The sequence below is a fragment of the Abramis brama genome, assembly GCF_963993115.1.
Source record: "Abramis brama genome assembly, chromosome: 17".
Classification (NCBI taxonomy): Eukaryota; Metazoa; Chordata; class Actinopteri; order Cypriniformes; family Leuciscidae; genus Abramis; species Abramis brama.
Genome location: NC_139979.1, coordinates 3,414,978 through 3,431,683, shown reverse-complemented (window position 1 = coordinate 3,431,683; position 16,706 = coordinate 3,414,978). Strand labels below are relative to the sequence as shown.

The window sequence follows — 16,706 nt, the reverse complement described above, 5'->3', positions numbered from 1 at the left end:
AATTGAATGAATAAGGCCGTTGGAAACGACACAACTTATCTAATCAGCTAATATTGATCATTTTTTCATATCCAATGATGAATCAATCAATCGTTAATGTCAAACCTTCTCTATCATCTTCTTGCGTTTGATGAGGTCGTTCCAGCCGTCCTCGTACGGATCAGCCACCAGCGTGTGTCTGTTGTATGAGCGCAGCTGAAAAAGCAGAAGACAATCTAGCTTGATCTGAATGTCTCTCACGAGCGAATGAAACCAAAAGAAGCCTGGTTTGAGAGTCTGAAGTGAAGTGCTGACTCACTCTCTGGCGGGTCCTCTGCAGGTTTGTGCGCAGGATCTTCCGGATCTCTTCCTCACGGGACTTGGAGAGCTGTGGCAGAGCTCGGTCTTGAGGAATCTTCTTAGGCTGGATGTTCCTGGAAAACAAAGAGAAAAACTCATTATCCTAGAATAAAAAAAATATATAAAATATATTAAAATATATAAACATTCCATGAACTCCTTATGTTCTATTTACAGTAGTGGCCAAAAGTGAGATCTGGCCTAGGAAAATAGACATCTTCACCCTTTATCTGAATATTATTAAAGATTTTGTAAGCATATTGCAGAGTATTGCTTGGAGGTAATTGTTTTATTTGTGATAACGCAATTATAATTTTTGGTTATATAATTTTTGGCCAGGCTGTCATACGATATAAAAAAAAGATGAACGCATGAAAAAAAAAGAAAAGAAAGAACCAATGAATACTACAGTGGCAACTGATTATGTTGTAGTCAATATATGCTTTTTGTTTTTGCATAGTAAAATAAAACCTGTAGTTTGCCTTTTTTTTTTTGCCAAATAATTTTGTCAGCTAAAAACATCAACTAAGTTTAGTGTTTTGTTCTTCCCTCATATTTAAAATATTTAAAAAATAGAAACTATTTTCCTCATATATTGATGGTTTAAATTAAACTTGTAGGGACATTAAAAACAAATATCCACTTTTTTTCCCTGAATATAATTCCACACATTCTCCATTCATTATATCAATTCCTTTCAGATTCCTTACATTCTATGTTCTATATGCATTCTAAAAACTTTTTCTGTGCAATGCTTTATATGCATTTTACACAATCCATTACATATTTTGCATGCATTCAACACATTCTCTTAATATTCATTCACATTCCAAAAATTCCACACGTTCTACTACAATATTCCATGCATTCAATACACATTCTCCAAACATGCTAGAATCATTCTTTAAATTCAATGCAGATTCCACACTTTCTATATGCATTCTACACAATTCTACACAGTCGTGATGCAGGCGAGGTGTGCACTCACTGCATGGAGACGGTGGAGGGCATGGCAGAAGGCAGCTTGGATCCTCCTCCACTCTCCACCAGCTCGATGGCCTGCTTCATCTCCATCTTGTGGTAGAAGGCGATCAGCTGAGGTTCTTTGGAGCGCTCACCCGCTATCAGGCACTTCTTTATGTACTTCTTATTGAACCGGTTCAGTCTGGAAATGAGAAGGAAAAGGTGATGCTTTTGATATGATCGCTGGAGGGTTATTTTTATTTTTCTGCAGAAGTCCAGATAACAAACCCCTGCCTCCAGCATCATTAGTGGCACTGAACACTGAAACTGTGTCTGAAATCAATGTGGTAGAGACGGGCACACACACCTTCAAATACTTATAAAAAATAATATATATTTGTTGAGATATATTTTTCAGAGAAGGAGAAGCACAAATAGTTTGATCCATTTTATTCATATATGTTGACCCTGGACACAAAACCCACAAAACCAGTCACATGGGTCAATTTTTTTAAATTGAGATGTATACATCATAATAAAAACTGTAAGTAAAAACTGAATAAATAAGCTTTCCATTGATGTATGGTTTGTTAGGATAGGACAATATTTGGCCAAGTTACAACTATTTGAAAATCTGGAATCTGAGAGTGCAAAAAAAATCAAAACACTGAGAAAATCTCCTTTAAAGTTGTTCATTTATGTTGGCGATTGTGCTGCATTCACTCACAAAAATAAATATTTTATATATTAACGGTCGGAAATTTACAAAATATCTTCATGGAACATGATCTTCACTTAATATCCTAATGATTTTTAGCATAAAAGTAAAAAATCGATAATTTTGACCCATACAATGTATTGTTGGCTATTGCCACAAATATACCTGTGCGACTTGTGACTGGTTTTGTGATCCAGGGTCACGTATATATATATATATATATATATATATATGTGTGTGTGTGTGTGTGTGTGTGTGTGTGTGAATAAAATGGATCAAACTATTTGTGCTTCTTCTCTGATCCCAAATTTTATCCTAAAACTCACTTTCTCTTCAGCAGCAACAACAGCACAGTATATAAGCATTAAAAGACCAAATATACTAAAAACATGTCTGATTTTAATGGCTAAACATCACTGATGTTAGCCATTCAAATACATGTCATATCTAAATTCTTCACCAAATACTAGATGTAGGAGTCATTATGATTTCATTTAGAATTCAAATAATCACTTAAAATCACCAAATTTGACTTTGAGTTTTATACGTACTTGTCTTTCCAGTGATGATGTCCATAATGTCCGCAGATATCCTCAATGCCAGTTAGCAGATGGTCCAAAAACTAAAGACAAATGTACACGCTATTAAGTAAACATAAACGACAATATCCGGCAATAACGCTGAGATTATCAGTTAAATATCTAACAGAAGCTACAGCTGACTATGATGTTGACAATGAGCAATAAAGTGGACAGCAGAGAGGTTTCTGCCAATCACTTAAAGCATTAACGATGATGAGACGCCCATGCAAATGGGTGTTTCCATAGCAACAATCAGTTTTATGAGTGGTGAATAATGCCAATTTGTGGGCAAAATGTTCTGTACTGAGTTTTGTGGAGTGGATCCAAGCTCATGTCTGGCGTACAAACAGCAACCTGCTCTTTCTGCAGAATATTCACATTAAACTCATGAGGATGGAGACTCTGTAAACATTCAAGTTCATATTTAACTTTATATATGAAGAGTTCAGATGCAAAAGCCTCTAAGTGCCATCTGGAATTTTCTTCTAGAATGATCATTTTTATCAAGCTTGTATATTAAGTTAAGTAATTTCACTTAAATGGCAATTAACAGGTAATTTTCATTGCCATTTAAGTGAAATTACTGACCTTAAATATACAAGCTTGATAAAAATGATCATTCTAGAAGAAAATTCCAGATGGCACTTAGAGGCTTTTGCATCTGAACTCTTCATTCATATATTATATATATATATATATATATATATATATATATATATATATATATATATATATATGCACTTATTTGATCAAAAATACAGTAAAAACAGTAATATTGTAAAATATTACTACAATTTAAATGAACTGGTTTCTGTTGCAATATATTGTAAAATGTAAAATATTCCTGTGATCAAAGCTGAATTTTCAGCATCATTACTCCAGTCTTCAGTGTCACATGATCCTTCAGGAATCATTCATTCTAATATGATGATTTGCTGCTAAAGAAACATTTCTGATTATTATCACAGTTGAGAATATTAACTATGTATATAATTCTTAATACCGTTTCTCTTTAGATTCTCATGAATACATTTACCATGACTGTTTTACAGTCGATTTTTACTTCAATTTACTTTTTGAACCAGCATAAATTATAACGAGAATGCATTTGTTGCATTTGCATTAATATTTTTTTTACTTCTGCTTAATGGTAAAAAGAATCTCATGAACATAATGTCACAATGCAAAAAAAATTGGCTTTATTTTCTTTATGCATTTTTTTATTTTATTTTTTATATGACCTGGAAATATTCTGGACTGATTTCTTGAGATTCATCTGGTCCCTTGGTCTTAAAATCTTCTGATTCCTGTCATTCTAAAAAATATCAAGCTGCATTTCTGTGTGAAACTGTGACTTTATCAGCACACAACCAGCAGGTGGCGCTCACACACCTTCAGTAGTAGTACTGGATGTTCCACAAACCCAAACAAGTCAACAAAATAAGTCAATTATTATAATTGACTAAGAACAGAGTTGTTTGAATATGTTCGGGACTGGCAGAATATTGAGACGGCATAAAATATTGGTGAATCACAGATGGGGGTAAACTCGAACCTGTGTGTGAATCTCCTCATTGATAGATCGCTTTGTTTCCTGTTTCTTCTTCACTGCCAGGAGGTCCACCAGAGGTCGAATGGTCATACCCTGAAAACACAAAGAGAGAGGAGGGGAAATTGATGCATGCTTACAGACGGTCCAATTTAAATGCAATCGATACAGCTCCATTCATCAGTCTTTGCAGTGCAACCTGTGTGTGTGTGTGTGTGTGCGTGTCTAATATATATATAAAGGGATTTAAAAATTCTTGTTCCAATTCTGATGGGAAAAAATGTAAACCCTCCTGACCACTGAAGGAACTGCAAGTCATGACTAGGAAACAGTTGTGTTTCCACACAGTGGGCGGGATCTCCTGTCCTTCAACACTGAGCTGTAACTCATAGCATGTCCTCACTTGTCCATAGCAAGATTTTTCAAACTATGCTGAGCAATCACGCTGAGGACAGAGGGCTGGGACTGTGACTCTGACTGCAGCGTTCACTACATTGCATTTGAGGGGTTTTCCTCAAGGTCAGATGCTGGCAGATATCAGGCTACACCGCATGCAGCAATAGCAAACGCACTGTCACATCAGTCTCTCACCTTCCACTTCCTGTGAACAGCACAGACTCTGTGCAGACAGTGAGAAAAACAACAGATCGACAGCCATGTGCAATGCCACTAAATTTGCTCGTAAAATTGTATGAAAGTCACTGCATAAAATAAAATAAAATAATAAAATAGCTGTCAAGCAAAACAGAAACACAGATCTGTGCCCAAAAGGCAGTGGCTCCAAATGGTGCACCTAAAGTTGCATGAAAGCTACTGCAATAGACATCTGCAATGCATTGCAAAAATAAAATAAAAAATATGAAATAAATAAATAAAATAAAATAAAATAAAATAAAATAAAATAAAATAAAATAAAATAAAATGAGATAAAATAATGGGCAGTGGCCCCAAATAGGCATACCTAAAAGTGTATTTAATTCACTGCATTGCATTGCATTAAGATAAAGTAAAAAATAACTAAAATAAAATGCATTAAAAAAATTATAACATGAAATCATAATGAAAAAAATAATACTGCATTAACAAGTTCTTTTATTAAGAAAGTTTTGTCTTTAATTTTAAAAAAGGCCTCAATTTTATATTTGGATTATTTATATAAAATACTTGTTGGGGTCAATGTATATCTGACACCCGACTACAGAAAGACCACACATCACAACACCGATTTTCACAAACATAAAACACAGAATTTTATGTTGGGCAGGGCAACACAAACCTTGCAAACTGATACCATGCCTTATGTCCTTGTTTAAGAACAGAACCTTTTAAACCTGATACTACTTGATTTCAACACCAGAACAAAGACTAGAAAAGAAACATTCTTCCAGGAGCCTCAACAAAAGGAGAGAAACTTCCTGAAACCTTCCAAGAATTCTCCAAAGTAAATCACCATTGGTACAGAGAAACCAAACACCCGGCTCTGTCTCTTGATGACGCATTAAAACGTAAGGGATTTACTGTATCACACAAACACTCAACAGAAGATTAGACCTGAGAAGCTGTTTGCTTCTTTAACCATGATGATGCATTGACACTAAAACCCTCAAGATACACTAAAACAACTCCAATACATCAGCCCCTATCAGCAATCTACCACACACACACACACACACGTGTGCTGTACACAGAGTCTACGCCGGTCCTGCTCTTTCACAGCACTGCTTCCACTAAAGCAGAAAGACTCGTGTTACGATATGAATCATTCAAAACATAAAGGAAGAGGGTTACTTTCACCACTGCCATTTTCAGCAGCTCATGCATATCTCAGGCCATCAGGGCTCCCGAAGCTCCCTAAGAGCGTCAGCTGAGGAGGAAAAGTGGTGAAACCACAAAAAGCAAATAAAGATACGAGACCGTTCGATAATCCACCGCTCAATAAAACCCAATGGAGCGAAAGGCTGTTCAATAAACAAGTCAATTTTGTCTGTGTGTTAACCAACGGACAGGTTCTTAAATTAAAGCTGCCGTCGGCAACTTTTTTTTGATCATATTCAGTGAAATCGACACTATAATCCGACAGAACAACATAAATAAATTGGTTTTAGAAAAAAACCCGAGCTTCTAACTCCACCTGGAGCGTGTTATTTGTTTTGCAAAAATCCACCGCTCCCGTCTCATCGGGTCCAATCAGCGCAGGGGGGTGTGAGATCTGACTGTCAATCACAGTTCGTGCACACGCCACAGATCCCCCCTCCCTCACGCAGACGCGCACATTACAATATCACATGCACACGACACGCCTGAAGTTCGCCTGAAGATTGTAGGAAGCGTGATGGCGGAGAGAAAATCTACTAACAAGCTTCCAATTCCTCTGTTATTGCTATCTATGGATAGATTAGCCAGGGCAGCCTACCTCCGAGTCCATGGTGATGATCGATGCTGAAGAGACGCGCGCGTTCACAGAAAATCAGGTACACATGCACTGACGATGGGCGGGTGCTCGTTGGTAGTGGGGGAGGGGCATGAGAGTTGTAAACATTCAAAATTTTGGCTAAGTCCACTCAATCTGCCAGACTTGCCGACTGCAGCTTTAAATAAAATTCCACATATTCAATGTATAATTTTTTTTAACTAATTCAAACATTCATAATTTTGCTAGAATTTCACTGATTACCATTTCAGATTTCTGATTACCATTTCAAATTCATTCCGCAGAATGCCACAAATTTTTGCCTAATCAGTCAAATTTAGGATTCTGTATATATATATATATATATGTGTGTGTGTGTGTGTGTGTGTGTAATGCACAGAAAAAATAATGTAATACTGTGAGAAGATGAATGATTACATCTACAGAACCATAGTCATGATTAAGGTTTTTTTTTTTTTAATTCTGCAGAATATATATGTATGTATGTATGTATGTATGTGTGTGTATATGTGTGTGTGTGTGTGTGTGTGTGTGTGTGTGTATGTATGTATGTATGTATGTATGTATGTATGTATGTGTATGTGTGTGTGTGTGTGTGTGTGTGTATGTATGTATGTATGTATGTGTGTATGCATGTATGTATGTATGTATGTGTGTATGCATGTATGTATGTATATATGTATGTGTGTATGTGTGTGTGTGTGTGTGTGTGTGTGTGTGTGTGTGTATGTATGCATGCATGTATGTATGTATGTGTATGTATGCGTGTATATATGTATGTATGTATGTATATATGTATGTGTGTATGTATGTGTGTGTGTGTGTGTGTATGTATGCATGTGTATGTATGCATGTGTATGTATGCGTGTATATATGTATGTATGTATGTATGTATGTATGCATGTATGTATGTATGTATGTGTATGTATGTGTGTGTTTATGTATGTATGTATGCATGTATGTATGCATGTATGTATGCATGTGTATGTATGTATGTGTGTGTATGTATGTAATGTATGTATGTATGTATGCGTGTATATGCATATATGTATATAAATAATGTGTGCTGATGCTGTGTGAGCCAATGCCATATCCCATATCAAAAACATACCAATATGCTTTATGTACTGGAAGAAGAGCAGAGTTCGTACTGCTGGACACTGACCTGCACAAATACAGTGAAGAAGATGACAGTGATGATAGCAGTGAGGAACATGTTTCTCCTGGGGAACTGATCAGAGTTGAGCAGGTAGACCAGGGAGAAGGCGATCGCTCCTCTCAGTCCACCGTAAGCTACAATAAACTGGTCCTTAGTGGTGAGTTTCACAATACGGAACTTGTTGATCACGAAGGTCAAGCCGATTACACCTATGAATGAAGCAAAACGTTTAATTAAACAAGCACTAAAAAGTGTGCCAACATTCACATCCTTAGGGCATAAATCAAATACAGAACTGTTTCTTTAATTAGGCAAACAGTAATAATTAGAAAAGTGGTAATAACATTAATTAAAATCAAAGTAGTTTATTAAAATTAGTTCAGAACTACTTAAAGGGTTAGTTCACCCAAAAATGAAAATTCTGTCAGTAATTACTCACCCTCATGTTGTTCCAACCACGTAAGACCTTCGTTCATCTTCGGAACACAAATTAAGATATTTTTGATGAAATCTGAGTGCTGGATCACTCCTCCATAGGCTGCTAGGTGACCGAAACTTGCTGGCCCAGAAAAGTTATTAAAGAGATCGTTAATATAGTCCAAGTGACTACAGTGGCTCAATCTTAAGTATATCAAGCGACGAGAATACTTTTTGTGCGCAAAAACAAACAAAAATAACGACTTTATTCCACTATTCATTTCCTTCTCTCTGGGCCTCTAGTTGGTTCACGTAGTGTTTTTGCGCTGCGCGTCTGTGTTACACGTCACCACGCATCACACACATGACCAGCGTCGGCCAATTGTGAGCCTACGTGGTGACGTGTAACACAGACGCGCAGCGCAAAAACACTACGTGAACCAACTAGAGGCCCAGAGAGAAGGAAATGAATAGTGGAATAAAGTCGTTATTTTTGTTTGTTTTTGCACACAAAAAGTATTCTCGTCGCTTGATATACTTAAGATTGAGCCACTGTAGTCACTTGGACTATATTAATGATCTCCTTAATAACTTTTCTAGGCCAGCAAGTTTCGGTCACCTAGCAGCCTATGGAGGAGTGATCCAGCACTCAGATTTCATCAAAAATATCTTAATTTGTGTTCCGAAGATGAACGAAGGTCTTACGCGGTTGGAACAACATGAGGGTGAGTAATTACTGACAGAATTTTCATTTTTGGGTGAACTAACCCTTTAAAGATGATGCACCTTCACTGAACCCATGACGCAAACACACAATCACAAGCACACCCCAGATACTGGTGTAAGACATACTACATATGAGCTGTGAGTTACACTATATGGTGAAATCTAGTGAATAATTGCTGTTAAATCCATTTCAGGAGGTCACACTAACCGGGGCTTGACATTAACACACACCAACACACCAAATGCGGGTGGATTTCAACAGTGGTGTGTAATGCAGACACTCCTACTAGCCACTTTTAGCGGGTTGAAATTTATATATAATATAGCTTATACATTTTTCAATTGTAGTCTTTTAAAAAGGCATCTGAAATAATAAACCAAGTGCTATGTTTTGTTGTCACAAAATATAGATTTTTTGATACTGAAATATCTTAAACACTTCCAATACTGATTTTCCGGCAGAATAGATACAGAATAACAGCTGTTCTTACTCTCTCTAATCTCTCCGACAGCGAGTGACACACAAACCCGCCTCCCCTAACTCACTCCTTTCATTTGCTCCGCATGAATATAGTTGCTGTTACAGGACTTGAATTTCGCCCAGAGATTGCGTGTATTGCGCATAATTTGACTCATTCCCACAGATTTTATGCTCACACCCAAAGAGTACGCACATAAAGCCGCCTCTAAGAACTAAATTGATTTCTTATTGCCCTTAAACAGTCAAATAGACACAAATAATGTCAAAATGCCAGTCTTGGCTAGTATTCACGTAAACACAGTCTACACATAAAACACATGTTTTAAGTTAACATAAACAGTTGAGAAAGAAAACGCATGTGTACCAGAATAATGGATCCATGCGACAGGTCTTAAAGTGACAGCAGCCTAATATGCCTGCTTATATGGCATATATATGGCAGTTTCTGGTATCGATGTCAAAACTGTGACCAGTGAAAATGCTGAGTGTCTAGTAACTTTGGAAAACCTCTAGCCATAGTGGCATATAGGCACTCACCCAGAACACGAGCCACCAGTGAGAGAATGACAGTCATGATGACGAAGGTCCAGTTCCAGTCGTGCTGCCCGGCCACTGTCGACACTCCCAAGAAGATAAAGATAAGCGTGTCGCTCACGCTGCTCCACATCTTCAAGAAGTACTTGATGGTGGTGTGGGATTTATGGGATATGTTGGCCTCCACGTAGGGACGCGTGACGGCACCACATGCGATTAGCCTGGAAACAGAAGATTCGCCAAAGTTACTGATCGGATCGGTTAAACCAGCACAGCCTGAAAGGCATTTTGGACAGTGGGCGATAGGGCCGAAAAGATGATCACACTAATTTTTCCCCATTTCATTCAGTTTTGATATTTATCACAATATTCATTTCATACCATTAATGGGGAATGAAATGCATCCTTGAGAATGAATGTAAATATAACTCTGTAAACTCTACAGAGTGAGCTACTTTTTATTTTAGGGCCTCAAATTTGAAAAATTAAAAATGTTCAGAAATGTTATGTTTCTAACCCTAACCCTAATAAATTCATAAAACCTACAATTAAATCACTTAATTAACAATTTAACCAATCTTTTAAAATGTCAGCAATTGGAAATAACAACAATAAGAATTAATTTACAACAAAACATTGCATTTTACATTTTTGTCAAATAAAGTGTTGCACAACTTTACTGTATAAATTGAAACATGGAAAAAATATTTGGATTGTATTATATTCCTTAAAATAATAATGATAATAATAATGATAATACAATATAATGTTTTAATATATTGTATTAATAATAATATAAATAATAATAATAAAATAGAATGTTTTTAATACATTGTATTATTATTATTATTATTATTACTACTACTACTTTGAAGTACATTTTACTGTATAATAGTCATATATTTCTGTCATATTTCCAGTTTATCGCCCAGTCCTACAGGCAGTTGAACCTTGAAATTCTCTCCCAACCAGCAATTTGCATAATTTTCAATGATTCATCAAAATACATTAGCATACGTCCTTGAAAGTGAACATCTCAAATACCCTAATTTAGCTTGACATGTGAGAATCTAATTGCACCTACAGGCAACCAACGGGTCATGACAACTGACTCGGTTTTATATGAAAGTGTACATGAAAACTACATTATTATGGAGGTGTGATCCAATAACTAACTATCGCCACCTGTTAAATGTATGACCTGCTATGGTACGTTAGTTAAAGTGAACCGGGTCATGTGACCTGACCTCTGATTGGGATCACATTATCAGGGTTGATAATTTTAAGTCCTGTGCTAGTGGGGCGGCTCCTCCTCGTCTGCTATTTATTCCTCTTTTAAAAGGGAAACTCACTGTGACAACACTTCCTGTGACCGCACTGAGGCGTGCATTTAGGAGTAATGTTTTGCATAATAGGAGATTACACAGCTCAAAAACGAAAGAAATGTGCTTTTTAATAAGAGCAATACGCCAACCAAGGCTATGTGGTGTCCTCATGTCTTATATGCCTCATGTTTTTTGTAATGACATTGATTTTTGATTTTCATTTTTAAACAAGGGGTGAAAAGTACCCTTTTTAGTAATGTCAAAGCAAATGCATAAATCCATAATAATAATAAACTTTATTTTTACAAAGCTTCTCAAAGCGCTGTACACAAAATAAGCAATGCATAGCTCAAGTAATAAAAGTAACATCAACAAACAAATGCTAGTTAAAAAAAATATGTCTAAAGTCTACCTTTAAAAATTTCAAAGGTCTGGGCTTCCTGAAGTTCAAAAGGCAGAGTTTGAAGAGAAAGATCACCCATAGATCTTAGAAACTCCTTCTAAAAGGGTGTTCCATAACTCAGAACATTGAGAAATGATTACTCATCCATGTTTTTAGCTTAGAAATACAGCCGGAGAAAAAACCAACGTCAGGGCGTTCACCAGATTTTGAGATTGGCGTATCATCAGCATAAAAGTGATAATGGAGGGCGAGCGATCGCAACAAATAACCAAGTAGTGACAAATAAATACTAAAGAGCAGAGGGCCCAACACTGAGCCCTGGGGAACACCTAGAGCTAATCTCAGACATGAAACCACCCATGGATACAAACTGAGAACGGTCAGTGTAATGGGTTTTAAACCACTTCGAAGCTGTCCCCGAAACACCAAAATCTTGTTCAAGGCGGATGAGTAATAGATCATTAAACACAAATGAGAGGCAACAGCACACAAGTACTTTTTTGCCAAGAACGGAAAATTAGAGAAGTCTGTGATGCAAAGCTGACTTTCAGCATCATTACTCCATTCTTCAGTGTCACATGATCCTTCAGAGATCATTCCAATAGGCTGATCTGCTGCTCAAGAAACAATTATTATCAATTTTGAAAAAAGATGTGCAGCTTAATATTTCTGTGGAAACTGTGCTTAAAAAAAAGAAAAAAAAAAGAAAATCAGGACTGTTTGATGAATCAGCATTTAATATGAAACAGAAATTTTTAGTAACATTATAAATTACTTTATTGTCAATTTTTATGAGTTTAAAGCATCCTTGCTGAACAAAAGTATTTATTTATTTCAAACGAAAAAGAAAAAAAAAATCTTACTGACCCCAAAAATTTTAACAGTTAAATAATTATTAACTATACTGCCCAGCCCTAGTCAAAACTATCCATTTTAAATCGTTTTGTTGTAATAGGTGGAACGGTTTTGATAACCTTGAGACACATTGTGAATTACTGCTCTGTTTCCAGGCCTGTCAGAGCCTCAGACTCTTTTTATCATCCACCAGGTCATAATAACCAAGAGCCGTCTTCAGCACCGGAGTATTGACCGAGCTCTGACAGCCTTTTACTTACAAGCCTCGGAGACACAGTGAATCCAAACGCCTTTAGACTATACATCAAGTTTCAGCGACAAGCTGTTAAATCACTGGATGCTTTCAAATTGGAGAAATACCAGTTCTGACCCGTTTCATCGGGCCCTGTTTATTGATTTTATCATTTAGTCAGAAACAGAAAAAGCTCTTATGCAATTCAGTCTCCTGCAAAAGGCACCCGACGCTTATAACTAAATTTAAATATTAAAGAAATTAAACTCTTAAATCAACAAGAAATATTAAAATTAATGCATATCCCTGATGCATTATGCATGAATAATCTGTACATGTTATATCAAATAAAAATGTCTCAAAATTCTTCAATTATATTATGAATTCAGCTCTATTTATGGTGTATCAGCCACTGATATTTATAGGCTGATTTTTTATCAATTTAAATTTCAGATATAGCATGAAAAGGCAGATATAACAAACCAATTGTTTATTAATTAACTGCGTGAAGGCACTAAGTTGTATATATGTATCATTTATAGCTGTATGTAGTTGTTTGTCTGTTGCATACAATGTTTTTTTTCTGGTTAAGATAATTAAACAAAAGTTTGTCAGCATAATATAGTTTGATAGCAAAAATAAGCTCTGAAGGTTGTCATGTTTTGTTTTATTTTTCTTACGTTGTGCCTCTTATAATGTTGGGCTGCTGAATGTTAAATGGATCCACATGTTTTGATGATACAGCAATAAACTAGCTTGTATACCTCAATGCATGCGTTTTTGAACTTCACTAATCTATTAGCTTTGCTAATCTTTATCTAGTAATCAATTTTAACGATAAAAGTTCAAATAAGCAAGCGAAATAGTGGTAAAATCCTATCAGTGCATCCCTAGTCATTATTCAGCTCAATTTAGTACAGTTCAAGTTAGTTAATCAATTGTGAAAAACTCAATTCAACAATAAAGCAGCTCTACAGAAGACAGTAAGTGGTCTCTTACGCCATGATGCCGGACAGGTGGAACACCTCCGCGGACAGGTAAGCCATGTAGCTGTAGACGAAGACAAACAGGGGCTCGATGACACGGGTGTGCGAGGTGAACCGTGACGTGAAGGCCGCCAGGAGGCCGTAGATGGCGCCCACCACGATGCCACCCAACGACACCACCAGGAAACACACGACACCCAGGAACACATCAGTGACAGTGATCGTACCCACACTCTGGTACTCCTCAAACAGATGATACAGCACCTACAGAGAAGAAGAACAACGGGAAGTGTGCATCAGAAATAAACACAATTCATCAGAACCACAGGTGAGTGAGTGTAGTAGAGCTGCCCTCGACTAAAGATCTTTCTAGCCGACAAGTAGACGTTCATTTAAGCGATTAGTCGACTAATCAGGTGTTTATCTTAATAAGCCATAAAGTCTTTAATTGCCTATATACAGGGTTCCCACACCTTGGTTAAAGGAACACGCCGACTTTTTGGGACTTTAGCTTATTCACCGTATCCCCCAGAGTTAGATAAGTCCATACAGTCCATACAAGTCTTCGCTCAGAGTTGGAGTAAATCACTTCGCAGAAGTAGCAGTCATTTAAAAACTTTCTCCAAGACGCAATTTCATAAACCACGAGAGTGTTCAGCGGTGCTGTGTCTTCTTTCTCTCTCTCTCTCTCAAAATGGGTTGGACAAGGCAAGCGTCGAAACTACACTCTCGCGTTTAGGAGTCGGGACATGACAGAATTGTCACTTGCACAATCGGGCCAGTATTGCATCGTAACTAAAGTTGATTATTTTCACTTTAAGTCTTAGCCTATTAGTTTAAACATTCAAGCTGAGAGAGTTTATGGCTTCGGGAGGGGCGGATGTGCACGTGTCATTCAGAACACAAGACAAAATAAGAGTGTTCTTGCAAAACAGAACATGGCAAAATAATCGTTTTTACTCGATTGTAGTATTTTGGTGATCTTTGGGAGTCAAAATCGAAATCGAAATCGAAATTCAATTAATTGCACAGCCCTACGTGAAACTCATTATAATATGCAAAACTGTTATCCAATCATAGCAGTGGGCGTTTACTTTCAAGCAGGGCCGTTGCTAGTGGGGTGAAAGGTGGTGACAATTATAGGGGCCCACAAAATCCAGCAGTTATACTATATAGGCCCCTGTTGTATGAATAATTCTAATATTTCTATTAGTTGTATGCCTGAGATTTAAATGAAAAACACAAAAACATGCAATTTGGTTAAATATTTTTTCCAAATATTCTCTTACCTCCCTATAAATGGTTTAGTCCGATCTAAAGTATTTATTAATTATTCAGTCAGTGACAAACATCAGATGGACCCAATAAAATTGTAAGTCCCGCCCCAGCTCGTGAACAGAACCAATCAGAGTTGAGGCGGCAGTGTCTGAAGTTAATGATGAACTTGGTGGAAGAGCAGGAGACTGACTGACTGACAAAATGTCGGGGAAAAGAAAACATAAATCAGTGTACCAGAAACGCCATGAAAAGAAGGAGAGGGAGGCCAGGAGAGTTGTTGTATCCCAGTCGATCAAGACGTTCTTAAAGACAGGTTGTATTGTTATTTCGCTGGGAATAAGATAACTACCGTCTACAGCCTGCCGGGTCCTGTCACTCTTCATTATCGGTGCGCACCGCAATCGACCGAATGATTAGGTTACTTGGTCAAAATTCCTGTCTTTTTACACTATTGTAAATAGAGTTAAAAAATTGACACGAGTCACAGCGCATTGCATTATGCACCTGACCTGCCGGCTGATTATGTATTTATTACATCAATAAAACACGAATACACACTGCACTTGAATGAATACATTTTAGCTTTATTTAATAATATTATCTCTATTAAAAAATAAGACAATAAATGACTTTATTTTTTAAATTTGACTGTATTCTTGTCAATTTATAAATGTTAACTTTTTGATTTATGAATTATAACAGACTGTTTCCCTGATGGGGAAAAAAACATTATTTTGCTGTTACTTTTTTAAAAGTGGTTTCATTATTATTTAACAATTTCTTTTTATTAGTTGTAATTTTTATATAAATTTAACTTTTAAAAGGTTTTACAACAACATCACCTTCTTCTGTTATATGTGGGCCTCCATGCTCATCTATTGTACAGTATATGATCTTGGTGGAGGGTGGTGGGGGCCCACATCAATATTTTTTCGGGGGCCCCGAATCCTCTAGCTACGGCCCTGCTTTCAAGTCTTCAATGCGGCATGCCCATAAAAACCAAGCGTTTAAAAGCCAGGGTAATAGCCTATTAATTATTCATTTTAATGTTTTTGAATGTAAAAACCAAGCAAACGTCATAAGTTGACCTCAGACAACAATTTTTTTTTTTTTTTAAAGCCAGTTCATGATCCCTTTAATGTTAGTTAACTATATTTATTGACCTTACGGTAAAGTGCTCCCATTTAGTTAGTTATAGATAGCCGTTAGTTAGTACGATAGTTGTCAGTTAGTTTAGTACTTTTGCCGTGATTGTACAGGCTTCTTGCTTAACATAAGAATATCTGCAAACATCCACATTTAGAATTTCATTTCTGAGCTACACAGCATCAGACTCCTTATGAAATACAGTCAATAGTATCAGTAATTCTTTCAATTAACATTGGTTAACCGCTTCCCAGCTGAGATGTGAAGAACTGGACAATCGCCTGAAATCATGTTTGACTACTTCACCTTCTAAGTGTCATTTGTTCAATAGACCACTTGAGACAGAAGCTCATTCAAAGCATGAGGTCAAATCGTTGAGGAAAAACAGTTGAGGTAATGGAAACAAGATGCCTTCTCAAAAGCGCTCGATCACCTGATAAATTGAGCTGTGAGAGTGAACAAGTGTGCAGTGGATTCCGATATGCATTTACAGTAGCTGATAGGAGGGTGCCTAATAGATTGGTGCAGGGATGGCGTATTTTTGTTAGCATCACCCTGGTTCCCTCGACAAAACCCCAATAGG

The 16,706-nt window shown here is 36.7% G+C and overlaps 1 protein-coding gene across 1 annotated transcript in view; it reads right to left on the bottom strand.

Annotated features, from left to right (window-relative positions):
- The window catches only part of slc9a1a (solute carrier family 9 member A1a), a 46,213-nt gene that overhangs the window by 7,139 nt on the left and 22,368 nt on the right, over positions 1–16,706 (bottom strand). The window contains exons 3-10 of the mRNA XM_084088358.1: positions 13,713–13,963; positions 9,902–10,119; positions 7,747–7,949; positions 4,157–4,246; positions 2,572–2,642; positions 1,328–1,504; positions 299–413; positions 106–195 (exon numbers count right to left, since the gene is read on the bottom strand). Of these exons, the coding sequence (XP_083944484.1) occupies positions 106–195; positions 299–413; positions 1,328–1,504; positions 2,572–2,642; positions 4,157–4,246; positions 7,747–7,949; positions 9,902–10,119; positions 13,713–13,963 (1,215 nt within the window). The remainder of the gene's footprint in view (positions 1–105; positions 196–298; positions 414–1,327; positions 1,505–2,571; positions 2,643–4,156; positions 4,247–7,746; positions 7,950–9,901; positions 10,120–13,712; positions 13,964–16,706) is intronic.